This window comes from Montipora capricornis, chromosome 1 (genome assembly GCF_036669925.1).
Source record: "Montipora capricornis isolate CH-2021 chromosome 1, ASM3666992v2, whole genome shotgun sequence".
Lineage (NCBI taxonomy): Eukaryota > Metazoa > Cnidaria > Anthozoa > Scleractinia > Acroporidae > Montipora > Montipora capricornis.
This window is the reverse complement of record NC_090883.1, coordinates 3,693,673-3,711,016: the sequence shown is the minus strand read 5'-3', so window position 1 is coordinate 3,711,016 and position 17,344 is coordinate 3,693,673. Positions and strand designations below refer to the sequence as shown.

General features: G+C 37.7%; 2 protein-coding genes across 2 annotated transcripts in view; one reads left to right on the top strand and one right to left on the bottom strand.

Annotated features, from left to right (window-relative positions):
- Nucleotides 1–13,527, top strand: part of LOC138054702 (transmembrane protein 245-like) — a 26,351-nt gene extending 12,824 nt beyond the window's left edge. Inside the window, exons 8-14 of the mRNA XM_068901167.1 lie at nt 337–429; nt 877–1,056; nt 2,586–2,708; nt 4,043–4,173; nt 7,260–7,360; nt 8,252–8,426; nt 11,808–13,527. Coding sequence (XP_068757268.1) covers nt 337–429; nt 877–1,056; nt 2,586–2,708; nt 4,043–4,173; nt 7,260–7,360; nt 8,252–8,426; nt 11,808–12,057 — 1,053 coding nt within the window. The 3' untranslated portion in view covers nt 12,058–13,527. The remainder of the gene's footprint in view (nt 1–336; nt 430–876; nt 1,057–2,585; nt 2,709–4,042; nt 4,174–7,259; nt 7,361–8,251; nt 8,427–11,807) is intronic.
- The window catches only part of LOC138041317 (sperm microtubule inner protein 11-like), a 4,326-nt gene continuing 488 nt past the window's right edge, over nt 13,507–17,344 (bottom strand). The window contains exons 2-3 of the mRNA XM_068887125.1: nt 14,982–15,111; nt 13,507–13,698 (exon numbers count right to left, since the gene is read on the bottom strand). Coding sequence (XP_068743226.1) covers nt 13,650–13,698; nt 14,982–15,111 — 179 coding nt within the window. The 3' untranslated portion in view covers nt 13,507–13,649. The remainder of the gene's footprint in view (nt 13,699–14,981; nt 15,112–17,344) is intronic.

Genomic DNA, 17,344 nt, shown 5'->3' with positions numbered 1-17,344 from the left:
TTGTCAAAGTCTGTGACTTAGAAATCATTTAAACACAATTTTACTTAAGTGACAAAACACAGAATTACATGTTAGAATCACTGAAGGATGTTTCTGCCTGGAGCCTGGTTCGATTTGGTTTCGCTTGTCCTTGAACTTTATTTGCTTTGCTCTGAACTTATTCTAATCCATAGGCTTCTTACTCATTTTAATTAATTGCAGAGTTGACCTGTGAGTTATTACTGTAAATGACATTTTTACTTTAACAAACTACAGTAATTCAACTTCCAAGAAATACAGTGGTAGCACTTAGTGCAGAATTGCAAGGTAATCATGGTCTTTTGTCTCTGTATGTAGGTACAGTCAATGTTTGGTGATGCAAACTCCAGTGCTCTCCAAGAAGAAGTGCTTGACCTGACTGATCGAATCTATAATGCATGGATTAATTGGGTAATCACATGCAAGCTCAATATTTACCATTGTTTGTTTAAAAGGTGGAGAGCTCTTTCACCTGATAAATGATAAGTTACCACAGAGTAGCGTGACATGTACTACTCTAGCCAATAATAAATAGAAGATATTACATGGATGCGCATAGATAGGAAATTTCTTTTCGTGTGTTACAGAGGTCATAGGTTCAAATCCTGCCTTGGACTCTGATTTTTCAGTTGTTCTTTTGCTCACTGCCAAGCAACTTGCATCACATCCTTCCCATGGACCCATTCCCTGCTACCAAAGGTTTCTTTTCTTTTGCGTTCGCTGGGCTGACGAGTACGGCAAAAGAGATCTCTGCCATGGATTGAAACTTACTTTGATCCAACTGCCATCCATAATCTTGGACGGCACTCTTCAAACCGCATACCCCTTGATATGTTGTTGTCAATGATTTATTGACAGGGTAATTCTTCAGCTACAAAGGGAGGGGCAGAAAATGGAACCATCACAGCAAGGGAGATACCAAAGAACATTAATGTGACTGCTGTATTCTCAGGGACAAACATGATGAATCTGCTCAACTTGTTTGATGTCAGGGTGCTGGTCTCATTAATAAGGGAAAACCTGGGTACACTGCTTTCTGTAAGTAACTTCTTTTATGCATGGTTACAACTGGTTTGAAACAAATTTATGTATTGGAGTGTGGGCTACAGACAAAATCTGGACAATTTAAGGTGGCTTATTACAGTATTCTGATGAAAGAGATCAGGATTTTGAAGTCTGTGAAACTAAAGCAACAGGATGTCTCTTCTGAAGTGTTAGTCACTGCAATTGATGTAAAATATAATTTTACCTAAAATCAGGGGTACCGGTAAATGCTAAATGAGAGTGACTGAGCTGCTGAAGGGGGACTGGAAACTAGACACTTCAAAGGTTTTTTCCTCAAAACCTAGCCATACGACCAGGGTTAAAATTTTGGGAATTAGTAAACAATGTAAAGACGAAACCGTCAACATTTTTTAAAAAAGATCTATGAGACAGTTTTTCAGTTATTATCAAAATAGACGAAAGTCATTGTTTTTGCCATTTGCAAAATACCTGTCTGACAGTTGTAACTATTTATTTCTATACATTTGTGTTTTCTTGCTAAGGAAATCCTGAAATTTTAAGGTGGGGTTGTACTGCCAGTTTTTTAGAAAAAGGCCTTTGAAATGTCTAGTTTCCAGTCGCCCCTCCAGGAGCTTGGCCACTATATTGAGCATTATTCCCTGATTTGCATTAATTTTATAATATTTGTTGAGTTAAATTACATTTTACATCAATTGCAGTGACGAACAATTCATAAGAGACATCCTGTTGCTTTGATTTCAGGGATTTCAAAATTTTGATCTTTTTCTCCCAAAAACTGTAGTAAAGCCACCTTAAGTTCTTTTGTGTGGTGAGACCAAAGTCTCATAAGCTGCTAGTAATTATCTCCCTTTGCAGTGAAGACGCACCAGTGATGTTCAACTATTATCTGTTATCTAAAAGGATTTCTGACTATAACAATAATAATATTACAACCTAGACAACCCTAGGACATTAGTGTTTATTTTAAAACAATAAGCCTCGAGTGTAACAATGTAATTTCTTTTACCTCTATTGTTGTATGTAATTCATCTTGCCCTGAAATGTTAATTGTCATTTTTGTGTATAATGTTCTTATATGGTGTTTCTTTATTTCCTGTTCAGTATTTGTAAACTCTTTCTTAACAGTAACTGTTTGGCAAAGCTAAGAAAATTCAGTAGGATGTAATGAAAGTGGTATGTTATTATAATAATTATTAGAGCGTTTTTCAATTCGAAAATAATTAGCGAATTGCTTTGGTTTTGCATTACTTAACTGAGTGATTGGTTCAAAGTTCTCGCACAACTTTATCAACAAATTAGAAGTGAAAGCAAAACCAATCGTGGTTTGCGCGTGCACATTTTCTCGCGCTTTGTGTCGACTATGTGTAATTACTTCGAGTTTTGATTGGTTTACTGGGTTGTCTCCATCCTTTTTGATTGGCCAAAATAATTACTTTGGTTTTGGTTTTATGACACTCAATTGAATCTCGCTCCATTAAGCCTTACTGTTGACAGGGTCTTGCTCTCATTTACCATTCTATTGTTATTTTATTTATTTTCAGCTTCTTGAGTCCGTCTGGATTTTTCTCAAAGGAAATGTCAGCTTTGCATTCAACTTTGTGACAACTGTTCTGTCCATCGTCTTCTTCAGTGGCGCATATGTACTGAACACTGGTTTGTCAATGGTAAGAGCATAAACATAATGTAGATATAGTTCGTAGCTTAGTAACCATGCATTAGATCGGACTCGAAGATGGGAAACTTGACACCGGAAGCAGCCTTTTGCAAATGTTCCTGCATATAAGCCGCACCACATATTGTATTGTACCCCTGATTTCCAGCGACGATTTTTTGGGAAAAGGTGCGGCTTATCTGGGGGTGTTTATGGTAATTGTGTTTTGATGAAGGAAAAACACAATCGTACTATTCTTACAGTTGCTTGCGGGCTGAGGTTTGATGTCATCCTGCCTTGAGCAAATTTCGTTGGACTGGCTATGTAAAAATGACTGGACCTTGGTGGCATTGTGACTAACTTTTCAACGTTGCTCCTCAAGTGAAAGTTGCGTCTGTGTTCACAGTGAGATTTGATTCTGTAAGTTTTTCAATTTTGCTCTTTCACAACTCTTATTTAATAAGGTATTAACTGACAACATCATTTAATCGGCGAGATTTTGCCTTCAACCAACCACAAAATCTTTTGTTTACACAAGCATCGAACAGAAAACATGCGACTCAGAATTATCAAACCTTTCTTTACAGCACTATAATACATGATAGGAACTTTAAGTGTCAGTAGATGTAGCACTAGAGCACTAATTGAGGACACTAACGAAGTTAACTCAAATCAAATCAGATCAAGTATTGGTTTTTGTGGAGAGGGGAAAACCAGAGTACCAGGAGAAAAACCTCTTGGCGCAGAGAAAAGAACCAACAAAGTCAACCCACATTTGATGCAGAGTCTGCAGGGAATCGAACCCGGGCCATATTGGTGCAAGGCGAGTGCTCTTACCACTGTGCCGCCCCTGCTCCCCACCAAAGGTCATGTTTGATAAGCTTAGTTCAAAATCCAGTAGGTGTCAAGTCCAATCCAAGTTTCCAAGGAGGAATCGTTTCACCTGAACCCGCACATTTGTGCTTGAAGAACTTTCATTTAGAATTTTTGGCAACCAGAGCGGGCCGGCTAGGGCAAGAGTATTACTTTGGACACCAATTAACCGCAAGTTTTTCCCCTTCAACGCACACTGTGCTAAGTTTACCATCTTGGAACCTTGGACTGGACTTGATGGGTTTGAAAACATGAGGCATAGCCAAGTGTTTCTAGACTTGGTATAACACATGCTGCAAGTTTTTTGAACAGCTTCAAAAACTTTCCACAAAAAGTTTGTCCCTCAGGAGTCAGAATAAGGGTTCAAAATGTGAGGGGAAGATATTAGCGTACAGGAAAACACAAGCAGGGCCTCAATACAATTCTTTATATAATGAATTCTCATGCACGTGACGTTTTACTTATTTCTTTCAGATTATATTTGTTACAGCGTTGTTCTACTTGTTAAGTATATCTGGGGAACAGTACAAGCCTGTTGAGTGGTTTAGTAAAGTAACAGCGACTGGGACATCTGGCTTTAGTGATTCTGCTTATGGGGCTATCAGGTTTGTATACTGAGTAAACCAGCTGGTGTGGGTTGAGTTTGTTGGGTTTGTACTCTTCTCAGAGAGTTTTTGCCCACCAGTATCAATAATTATTATAATTTTGATTCCATGTGCTTTAATTTGATTTTATTAGCGGTGGACTTGTTCAAGGTATGTACACGTAAGCTTGAGATGTTCATGGTTATTATCATCATCTCTTTTCATTAGTCTTTTGTTATGAATAATAATTTGGTACGTGTAATTGACATTAATTTAGACTTAAAGGGGAACCTTGTATTGTTCTCCATAAACTGTATGCATCTCGTTACTCTGCAATCCTGTGCACACAGACTAGACTACAGTGTGGAAAATTTGGAGTTCAAGTCCTTGCTGGAACAACGCTGAAGGTCTTCAGTGAAATATCCTGCCTTTGGGGGTGCAGGGATGGCGCAGTGGTAAGGGCACTCACCTTCCACCGATGTGGCCCGGATTCAATTCCCAAACTCGGCGTCATATGTGGGTTGACTTTATTGGTTCTCTACTCTGCTTTGAGAGGTTTTCTCTGGTACTCCGGTTTCCCCTCTCCTCAAAAATTTCAGTTTACAGTGTCCCCAATTAGTGCTCCAGCGCTAGAATGACTAGACACTTAAATAAAGTTCCTCAAAAGTTCCTTCTTTTGTGGTGATGTCTGCGAAAGATTATACTTTCCAGTCTTCTCTGATTGTAATGAAAAACTGTAGGTTCCATCTCACAACACTAGTTCAATAAGAGAAGAGTATGGGACAATTTTTCATCCAGTTGGATTTGGTGGGTTAAAGAGATCAAGATTAGTGTGGACTAATAGTGGCTGCTAAACACAGCAAGTGCAACAGCTGTGATAGCAGAGCTGAAGATATTGACAATAGAGACTACAAACTAATAATTTCAGGGGAGCAGTGGATCAGATCCATCAAACCGCTGAAAGCAGCATTTGATCACCATCTGGGCAGGCATTTACCTGCCATGGCAGACTGGCATTGTGCCCCTTAAAATTTGATGCAAGTTCTCGTGAGTAGTTTAAAACTGAACACAAAAGCAACAACCAATAAATCTTTTCAAAAGACCATGGGCCAAGTTTAGTCCCCTGAGTAACACCTGCTGGTACAGCACGCCATTCAGATACACAATCACAACTCAGTTTCACCCTTTGCCTTCTATTCCTTAGGAAATCTGAGATCCAGCACATGATCGACTCCGGAATATCATACGGGGAGAGCTTTTGGGCTGGGACATGGTGATCAATAAAGTCAAAGGCTTTGCGAAAGTCAAATAGTACAGCTCTTGTAGTAGCCCCATTTCTGTCAGTCGATTCCAACCAAAAGTGCAACATACTAATAACTTGCGCATGCGTAGAAGAAGATTTAGGTACACCCCCAAATTGTTGGGGGTCAAGCCACTCCAGCACAGCAAGTTTAACGCGTGTCAGCCACATAATCTTCAGACATCTTTGACAAAATGGGGGTTAGTGAGATAGGGCGTAAGTGCTTATTTACATCATGGACGGGCTGTTGCTTTGGCACGGAGACTACATCTGCGTGCTTCCATGACGATGGCAGGCATCCTTCATGGTACGAGTAGTTCAAGATGTCAGATACCGGACTGGCTAAAATATCTGCGTTTTCCTGTAACAACCATCCAGGGATGTTGTCTGGGCCATGAGCTTTGCATGGGTTCAACTTTGATAATTTCTCGCCGTCTGCCTCGACCGACACAACAAGGGGGTTTTCGGAGTAGTTGCTGAAAGAAGTGCACGAAAAAGCGTCAGGGAGCGGTGTGAAACAGTACATTGAAACAGTACATTGGTGATGACGAGGACCTCCCCACTGGTAGCTCAGCTACCCCCCGAGCCACGCCGATCCTTGCGCACCCACAGGACCCTGTCAAAGGTCATGGATTATGTAACAGACCTGTAGCACTGTTGATACTTACAGATCAGTTTACTTGCTGAAGCCTACCGTACTTATTCAGCTATAAGCCGAGCGATTTTTACACAAATCCTCACTCAATTTAGCCGAGTATTTTGGATGAAAAGAATTTTCTCAACAAATTAACAGTAACAAATGAACGTGTATTCACTTACAAGCCGAACTAAATTACTTGTAAAATGAAGAGAAGTTGTTGTTTCGATATTGTTGGTGTAATATGGACTTTTATTACTTGGTGGCTCGTAACGCTAAAAGGAGCCGTTCGTGTTGTTGTGTGATCGACCGCCTCACCATCTCCTCGGGAATATCGCGCCAAGCCTGGTTTACCCATCAAAGGAACGAGGAGCCTGGCTTATAGCCGAGTATTATGCATTATTTTACAATTCATGTCAATCAAGTTGATTTTTTGCGCAAGAGGTTTGGGGTCTCGGCTTATAGCCAAGATCGGCTTGTAGCCGAATAAGTACGGTACTTCTGAACTGCACACATTTGTTTTCTTGTTTTGTTAAGTTACATGTATGTCCAGACATTGATGCTTAGTTTTCTAAACAAAACAAAAAAGAAGAAGTCACACAAGTCAGTGGAGCTGACATGGTTATTTGCGTGCGCCTGTTTTGCCTGTGGCCTGGTTTTAGCTCCATCATCTTGTATTGCCTTGTTAGATAATATTCCTGTTGATTAGACCAGTTTAGGTGTTGACTTTGCTGACCTTACTAACTGGCACAGTGAAGAGATGTAACTTCTTCTCCTTCAGCTATCAATAAGTAAATAACTGACAGCTACACTGTAATTGTCAGCAGACTATTGATGAATATTTTCCCCCAAAGTCAAAGTTTTGTGTGAAGAATTGAAGTCAAAGAAAAAAGAACAAAATTACACTTAACACAGTAATAAAAATTATCTTTTGATCTTTATCTCTCCTGTCACACACTTGCCTCTTACAACCTATGATGCAAGTAATATAATCCTTGTGGTTTGCCAGCCGATAATGGACATTTCATCTGGGCCCACAAAAGAAGCATTGTTGACAAGACAAATCTGCAGTGTTTGCTTACTCATTGAATTACATGTGGTCTCCTTTCAAGTAACAAATTACTTGCAACTGTGGCATGGCCCTGTTACCTTATGCTGTTTTAATTTCAGGGGTGTTTTTGGAGCAGCAGTTAAGATGGCAACTTTTTATGGGATCTACACATGGTTTACCCATACCACATTTGGTGTCAACATTGTGTACATACCATCAGGTACTCTTTTAAAGTAACTGTAGTTATAGGTTATAAGATGCACCTCCAACCTGGAAATGTAAGCATATCAAGTTCTCAATACGCAAAATTTTGTTAAGTTGGTCATAAGACACATCATGAACTAACAGAAATACTCAAGTTGTAATCAAGGCTCGTCTTAAGGCTTAATTTCTTCTAGATTGTAAATAACATTTAGCTTTTAGACGCACCCCAGGTTTGATGAAGATTTTTCAGGAAACAACATATTTTTCTCAATAAATAAAAAGACCAGAATGTTTTGGTTTCTCTTCCTTAGCCAACTTTGGTCATTATTTTTTTTCGCACATGACATGGGTCCTTGATTGGACAGAAATTTGCCATGATTTGAAATGATTATGATATTTTTAATCATGAAGACTTTTCGATGATAACTCTGGGGTCAAGTTTATGACCTTTCATCTCCAAGTTCAGGATTCAGTTAAAGGAAAAAGTTTGAATTCCAGCATGCACATTGGGCAAGCAAACTTTACAGCCAACTGATGGGTTTCACTACTTGCCTTATTAAATACAGCAGACATCTGTGGAATTCTGTCATGATATTGATTGCGTAGGTGCTTGCCCACTGGTCAAGTGGTCTGAGAAAGTTGCTTTCTGGAGTATAACATCTTTGGCCACGGATGATGGGTTAGGGGTTTTCTTGAGTGCTGCAGAATGATATTCTGCCACTTAAGCTAAAAACCTTGTGGGAGCCTCTCTGTCAAACTTAAAATACAGTGACACAAAATAGGTATATTTGCTTAAGTCTATATAAATTTACCCCTCCCTCTTCATTGCTGGATTGATTGATTGATTGATTGATAGGTCAGTATGACAATTTTTAGTTAACATAGATTTAATATTATTCCTCTTTAGCCTTTGCTGCAGTGACTGCTGTTGTTCCATTTATCGGTACGTACTGGGCAGCAGCTCCTGCAGTGCTTGAAATCTGGCTGGTCCAAGGAGATGGAATATTGGCCATTGTGCTTGCAGTCTGCCATTTACTGCCAACCTACTTTGTAGATGTTGCGATTTATAGTGAAATCAGTGGGTATGTTCTTATTGTTCTATACTTTTGGTATCTGCAATCTTTGCAAGTAAAGATGAGGATATTTACAGCTGTACTCTTAGAGCCATGTTGAACCAGGTTTGTAACAATGTGTCATCAGAAACCAAGTTTCGAGATTAGTTTTGCAAAGCCATATAAGGTTTTATGAGAAGTTTTGGTTGCACTTCTGTATGGAAAGATATTGTTATACACATGAACTAGATAATAGAAATTGAAATCAGTTTTAGCAGCTGTTTTTCATCATGCTACCTTTCTGTGCATAAATCAGAGGAAAAAAAGTTCATTTACATCTGGCAAACGAGTATTGTATTGTATGGAGGAAAGAAATTGCCATCTTTCAATTTTGGAACAATTTGACAAAAAGGTGTGAAGGTACAATGCTCAAAAATTAATGCACTTCTTGTCTGAACATTAAAACCTTTTCAAGAAAAATAAAATATCCTCTAATGCAACAGGGCACTAAATGAAATTTTATGCTACAGACAACTAAACTTGCTTCTACTTCTTAGCGGAGCTCCGCGCGTTCGGAGCACCATTGTTAAGAAAACATGGTAACCCATCGATGCGAGAAATTTTGGTTTTATAGCCATGACATCATCGACTGTCCGTACGTAAGTCCGTACTTCCACCTCTCCATGTATGTCAGTGTGACCAGTGTCGGGCTAGTTTACCCCACACATCTTTGATATTGGTCATCCATGTTAGGATCAATTGACACTTGTCAAAACAAGGTATCCGCTGACCAGTATCACATGATCTTATCGTTTTGAAAATGTTTTCTTTCTGCAATTTTTGCTGGTTTCAATCCAGTTTGACTTATCATGATAGCTGTGGTCCACACTGGTGGCTACGCAGTTATTCAAGTTAAGCATCACTTAAAACTGTGTTTATTTTTAATTTTTTTAGAGCTGCTTTTTTTTCTGTATTGCAATTTTTGGCATATCTTTAGAAGCTCTGATAAGGTTACATGATGCCTGGAGAACCTATGACTAGAACAGAAACAAAACAGAATACCAGTGATAGCTCATACTTAGTGGAAGAAGTTACTCCACAAATTCTTTCCTTGGGCACTAAACCATTTGTTATTTTTACAGATGCGTCATTTAAAGTGGATGCGCATTTTTAAAAAGTGGTTTAATCGGTTGGTTCTTCCTTTGTTCAGGAATGAAACTCTAATTCTTATTCTCAACTGGAATTAAAAAACAATTATCTGTACTCTTTTGTTTTGTTAAAATTAGGGTAAATTTCACTAGTTTGTGTTTTCAGAAGTTTGTTTAAAGCACCTTAAGATAATTTAGTGTTGGAGCAGATCTTGCTTGAAGTTCGTCTTTTCTTGGTTGCATCACCATATTTTGCCAATTCTTGTTCAAAGCAAAGCTAGCGTGTTTCAATGAAATACGTCAAAATGTGAATGTGATCTTGTTTTCAGATATAAAGTGGAATAAAGTACACCAGTAAAACTCTTCTTTGACCATGAACTGACAAAGTTTTTTGATGTTTTCAAATTTTAGCGTGATTCCTATTCGCTGGCTTTTGACAGTTGATTCTGAAATGGCTTTTTTTCTTTCCCATTTGCTATTAATGTCATGTTCATACTAGAGAACATTGTGCTGGTATTACTCTCTTGGTTGCAGTTGTAATTTCACCAGCAAATGGCTAATCGTCTTTATACTACAATGTACCAGATGTTTAAACACACTCAAGATCCCTCTTTAAACGTCTTTTTTAGTAAAAGGCATCTAGGAATTATTGTCATCAATGAATATTAACCTGGCTGTTTTTGAATATTTTTCATGGCTGTGGAAAATATACCTCAAATAAATCTAAAAATCCAGAAATGTGACAGAATAAGTTTAGGGCGCATTCCTTTGGGATGATTGAAAAAGGATCACTGATCCAAGATCACTTGGATCATGGTTCATCAAAGGAACCGAAAAATCCTTTCCCAGAGTGGATTCATGGGTTCCTTTGATGCACCATGATGCAAGTGATCTTGAATCAGTGATCCTTTTTCGAATCCTCCAAAGGAACGCACCCTCTAAGATTGTAATTTGACACACATATTATTTTTAATAAGCTTATTGAAATCCACTACTGACTATCTCATACAAGTGAAAAACTTTGCATGATGCACAACATTGTAAACTGTAATTGCCTAGATTTTGTAGGCACTATAGAGACACACACGGTCATTTAAACACAAGAGCAGCAAGTAACCCGGAGTCAATTTGCCCCAAATGTCATGATAACTCACAGCTATGTAGTTTCATTCCAGTGGCATACACCTATGAAACAAACTGTGAAAAGAAGCCTAGGACATAAACAGATCTTAGTTAGTTAAAGATTGAAACATTTTACAACCCCTCAGTTTTTTTTTTCACAAAGAGTAGGGCAAGGAGTTCCTGGTGTTGTGATGTGTCCAATTCTCCCCAGCAAAATGTTTCAAAAAGGCTTAACGTATGAAGGCCTTTTTAGTAGAAATGGCCATTAGTCAAGGGGACTCTGCTGCATGCTTGAACATGTAGATGTAGAATTATTTGACCTCTTAAGTAACACTGTGTTAGGAGAGAGCTGGGTTAAATAACTTTTAACTCAAAAGATAATTATCATCTTAACCCTTTTACTCCCAGGGGTTCCCCATTGACAAGTAAAATCGTTTGGCGTCGGCCAGTTTGGATGTCAAAGGGTTAAATAACCTTTATTTAAACCTGCTTTTTTTGTCTGAAGTGAAATCCGTCTGAAGTTTCACTTCAGACAAAAGAAACTAGTAAGCATCATGTCTGTCGATAAGTTTTGTCCAAGAGTGTTTTCAGTGGCAATCCCAAAGTCCCCTTTTTTTGAGTGAGGTTGAATGGATCTACTCCTCTTCAGAGGTATAACTTGTAAATACATGAATGGAGGGTACCCATACAGCACAACTGAGGCAATTGGCAAAGCTAGTGAATTGGCAAGAGGTAACCATGGCAACCTTGCCACGGGGCAACCTTGCCACGGGGCAACCTCGCCACGGGGCAACCTCGACACCCATAACTCTGTCTTCGCAGTGGAACTTATACTTAACAATTCTTGCCCTCAGGAGAGGGTGAGTGGGGCAAAAGCGAAAGGAAATGGTGGTAAACCCCAAGCAAAGGCAAGCACAAGTGCAAATGACAGCACATGCACAATGTCAATAGCTGCTGACCAGCAGACCTTTCCAAGTTAACTTTGCTTATAAGTAAGCACCACATTTAATAATTAACATGGTAAAGATCTGACCTGGCCATAAAAAAAATCCAGCATTGTTATTGTTAGCTTTTCCTTAAAATTTCAATGCAACTGTTGTTTCAGAAAAGCCCATTTATGTATGTTTGTTTATTTTTGCAGTGGGGGTCATCCATATCTGACTGGTTTGGCTGTTGCTGGTGGAATCTATTGCATTGGACTAGAGGGAGCCATTGTTGGTCCTATAGTGTTGTGCTGTTTGATTGTTGCTTGTAATGTATACAGTAACATGCTGGGTGATCAAAGTCCTGTACCACTTCCAGTTATACATGTATCATCTGATTCGCAGGAAAAAATAGATGACATGTTACCTTATGACAAAGAAAGAGTCCAGGCTCTCACAGACACTTAGATAATGATGATGATAATAATTACAATAATAACTATTATTATATTATTATTATTATTATTATTATTATTATTATTATTATTATTATTATTGTTATTGTTTTATTAATATTATTATTGTTATTGATTTTGCACAGTATTTATCACTGGAGTTCTTATTTATAACTTTCAAATCAGAACAAGGATCTCAGACAGAAAGTACTTTTCTCAAAATATGTGCTGTTCCCTGCAAAGCAGATTTCTGGAGACCACTGATGTTGCAGTTAATGTCAAGTTGATACAGATAGCTTTTTAGCTTCAATGGAATTGAGCCCAATGCCTCGATCACAACTGGTACAACGTTCACCGTGGAGGCAGGGAGCTTCCACATGCTTGCAACCTCCACCTTCCGCTTAGCGTAGTTATTGTTATCATCATCGTATTCATCACCATCATCATCATCATTATTGTTATTATTATTATTATTATTATTATTATTATTATTATTATTATTATTATTATTATGATTATTATTATTATGATTATCATTATCATTATTATTATTTATGCCAAGGTCTTTGGTTCAGTTCCTTTATCTTTTTGACATCGTACCAAAAGCACTGACAACAAGTGGGATGATGACCACCCTTCTCCATCCCCATGACGTGGTACCCCTCTTTTCAAATGATGAGTCAGGTTATAACAAGTGCCAATACCATTTATTATTATTGGTCCATTTGCCAATAATGTGAATATGGTTTTATAACTTGCGGAGAAGAATTATTTAGAGGGAACAACTTGTTAAGAGAAGAAATTGTTTAGAGGAAATGATAGACCAGGGTTCATATGGGACAATGGACAATAAGAATGCTCTTATGTGACGACTGCAAGCCTTAAGCATGGAAAGATGAAGTGGTTAGCAGTAATTTTGCTCTTTAGATTAACACAAAGAACCAACGTAATATATTTTTTGAGAAAAGAGATACAAATCTTATAGAGGTTATTATTTTGATCAGTGAAGCTATGGCCGGGGCACAAGGACACAAGCAGACTACACCCTCCAAAATCTACACAATAAAATGCAAAGGCCCACAATTCAATAACGTCTTACTATTGAAAGGACTTTTGGAGAGCAGTGAGTCTTAAAGACTTACTGCATTTTTAGCTAAGTACTCACATCAGGTACAGTTTGACATTGCTCATAGTAAAAGACAGTCACGGCTGTGAATTTAAAGCCAATTTTAGTTGTCTTTAGGATTTGGACATTTGGGACGTAAAAAACAGCAATCTGCCTTGCCTTAGCAAGAACCCAAGATGGGATTCTGTGCCATTGGCTCCTTGAAGTTAAGGTCCAAATTAGACTCCTGATGCAGCTGAATGTTAAGTAAAATATAATTTGTGAACTTTAAAGTGTATTACATTAATTAAATTTATTTATTAACGTGTACATAAAAGTCAATAATTGAGACAGTCAAAATGAAAATATCAAATTTAATTTTAACGTCTGCAACTGTACATTTGGTTTATGAATGTTGTTTACTGGTAATTAAAATGGTCATGACCAAGGAAGCAAACACAGGTCTTTCTTTTGCTCTGTCGCTCTTTGAGGTGGAATTGTTAAAATAGTGTAAATTCTCTGTTTGTTAGAGTCATCTCATCAACAAACCTGAAACAGAAGTGAGAATTTACCTGTGAGTCACAACATGTGATATATTCTGTAAAACAGCTAGGTTTTTAGCTACTTTCAGCTTCAACATGTAGCATCAGAGCATCAGTGCCATTTCAATATTACAGACTTTCTTCAACAAATGAAGGGATACAACAAACAAAATGATGGTATTTTTGGACTTCACAGGGAGGACTTCTTGTTTCTTAATTCTATCTGAGATGATGCCCCTTTTGCAGTCGTTACAGACCTAATTTGAACTTTGAAAAAAATACGCTCTTCATTCACTCAGTCATTTATACTCTAAAAGACTATGGATTGAGAAACTCGAGTCAGGTCTATATACTTGTCATTAGCTTACAGACTGTACATCACCCAAAGTGACTGAAAACATGCCAGTCTGTAGATTTGTTTTGCTTTAATTAATTAGCAGTGTGTTGCTCACTTCATTTCTGACAAACTGTAACATGTGCATGAGCAATAATAGGGAGCTTAATAGGGTGTGCGTTTTTGAGATGCAGACGGCAGTGGGAAGTGAGTTGTTTTCCTTTTAACTTGTCTTCACATAACCACATTTACATTGCTAATAATTATCTTTTCGCCATTAGAGATGATTAGTTTAAAAATCTGGGAGGCACCAAATGTCCAGGCATGCGAAATGTAGACATCTCAAAAACACATGCTCAAGGTCCATATTGTCTCTTATAGACTTGAAGATTGTCCAGGTAAGTGTGAGGATTACTTCTCTCAATTTAAGGACTGTGCTTACTAATTCAAAGGTTACATAATTTTTGCGTGGTTTACTGAATATGCAGGAAATGCAGATCTTAACAAGTGTTATTGAAATCCAAAGAAAAATTGGGGGTAATCATGCATTTTTCAAAGATAATTAGTCAACAATATTAATATTTTGTAAAAAGCTTTAAAATACAAAGCAATGTATGGCATTCTTTTCCAAATGGAAGCTTAATTATCTCTGAAAAATGCGGGTTACCCGCATTTTTCTCTTTGGATACCTAGATCACTTGCTAAGTTCTGCTTTCTCCGCACAGTTTTGAACCACGCAAAAATATCCCTGTAATAATAAGCACCACCCATAGGAAATTAGAGTATGGGCAATAACATTAGTAGGCATCATCCTTAATCTTGGTTTTTCAACTAAATTGGAGCATCATTCTGACTAGATTAGGAAGGCCTGCACTGCACTTATCTGACAAGAACTATATCTCACATTTACCTGAAATTCAACATTGTTCTCCAATATAAATATATAATGGTATTACCTGGTCATTTCACTGTTTACCCTTGGATGATGCTCAGTTTGTGTCCATGATTCATTCTGCACGCCATCTTTCATCCAGTAGCTGTAGTTTATATTTGTTGTGATTTGGGTTTGATATATTTCATTTGGTCCTGCAAAAGGTTACTATCCTTTACTCAAAACAAGTTCAACTGGTTATGATAATTTGACACTCATTTCTCACTCATCAAAGTTGAAAGGGTTGCATTTGGGCATAACCCCTGCACCTGACCTTAAAGGGCCAACATTCACTCAAAACACAAAGTACATTCTTCCTTAAACAGTTAATGACAGAATGACTACAAATCCTTTTGCATGAATATAGGCCTTCAATATTTTTTAAAATATTATGTATATACTGTAAGGGGGTCAGGTGCCAATAATATTGTCCCCACCATAAAGAGTGATTAGGGTTATCCACCACTTACTAGAAGATCATGGTTTGACTCCTGATTCATTTCCGAATGTACCCAGGCGACCATTGATAAATAACTTCATGATAATCCATCAAATATTTTTGCTCGCATGGGATTGGTCTAAACACGTCACATGACCGAATATTTGAATTTTTGAAGGTTAAATGGATATAGAAAACCATTTGTGATGGATTTCTTGATTCATAAATAAAGCTTTCTGACTTGGCGATGGATCTTCAAACTTCAGTAGGAGGTAGAGCTTTTCATTTTCTAAGGGTGGGAGCCAATTATAAAAGAATGTATATTTTTGGCTGAAACAAGTAGGAGAAAAAGTTGTGTGTAAGTATGAAAGTAGAGGAAAAGATAACAGTCCCATTTAAGTGTTAAAGTGCCCCCGTGATAAAAAAACTCACTTCCTTTTTTTCTTCAGATTTTGAAAGTGTGTGTAACACCTGACTGGAAAAATTCTGAGCTTTCATTTTTATCCCAAGGCCGTTTGCTTTGAGTGTAAGTTTTGGATTTTACGGTCCCCCATTACTCATGTTCAAAACTGATCAATTGGACCTCGGATGGTTGGGGCTAGGGAGAAGTGATGTCATGTACTCACAGCTTAAAGTGGTACTATGATCAAATTTTCACCCCTTGATTTTTTGAGTGTAGCACATAGAATTCCATGAAAGAACAAAAGCGCCATTTACCGTTTCCAAATATCTTCATTAGTTTCGGAGATATTTAAGTTTGAAAAATGGGTAAAATATGCAAATGAGATGACTAATGACGTCATACACTCAACCCAACATTATATTGAGCATATAAATAGAGCTACCTTGGCCAATTTACAGCGCCAACCATTGAAACTTGGTAGTCTAATAGTTCTACAGGAAACACACCTATGGCTATAAAAAATTATGTTCCCATGGCAACTCACTCTTTTCCAGTCCCCACCCACTTGATTTCAATATGTTAGTGATTTTCAGCTTGAAAAATGTTTAAAAAGGCCACAAAGTCGTGCTAACATATTTATATGCTTGCTGGATCATGCATATGAAGTGCTGTTAGCAAATATCAAAATGGAATGCCAAAGTTGGCCAGAAAATCTCATAATATGGGGGAGGTCTGGAACCCAGTATGATGCCATGGTAACAGAACTGTTAAGCTCATATTGTGGAGAACATTTAGTAGAATCTTACAGCAAAAAATCAAAAATTTCTGATACAAATTGGCTGAGATATCTCTTTTCATCATATTTGAACAAAATTTGGTTGAGTGTATGACGTCATCACTTGGCTAATTTGCATATTTTAAGAACTCGAATATCTCTGGAACGAAAAGAGATATTTGAAAAAAGTAAACAGCATTTTTCTTCTCCCGCAGACTACTTGTTTATGTTTCAAAATGGCTTAGATAGGAAAGATCCGATTTTCGTCATAGTACCACTTTAAAATTTCAGGGTCTGAATGCAGCATATATATATGCAAAACGCGAATTTAAAGGTCTGAAAGCCGAAAACTCTCATGCCGTAGACGTCATTTTCTCCTCGATCCAGCTCTCTCAAGATCTTAAAGTTAGTAATGGCGGACCATTACAGAGGAAAATTTCAGTTAAAATAAACAGGTGTCTTTTTTAAATCAAGGCTTAAAACTTTGGTCGCTTAGTGTTTAGTTAACATTATAGTTTTGAAATCTAATGAAAAATAACAATAGATTTATATTTGGTCACAGGGGCACTTTAAACCTATTCAGATAGATTCTTGGAAGGGCTTGTGTGGTAAAACAGATGTTCCACTTTCAGACGTGTCAATGAAATATACCTGGGGGAAAGACATTGCTCAAAACAGGGCCATTCCATTCTCCACCCCCACCCCTGCGCCTCCAAACTAATTTCCCCAAAGAAAATAGACAAAAATGTCCTCTCAGAAATAAAAGAAGTC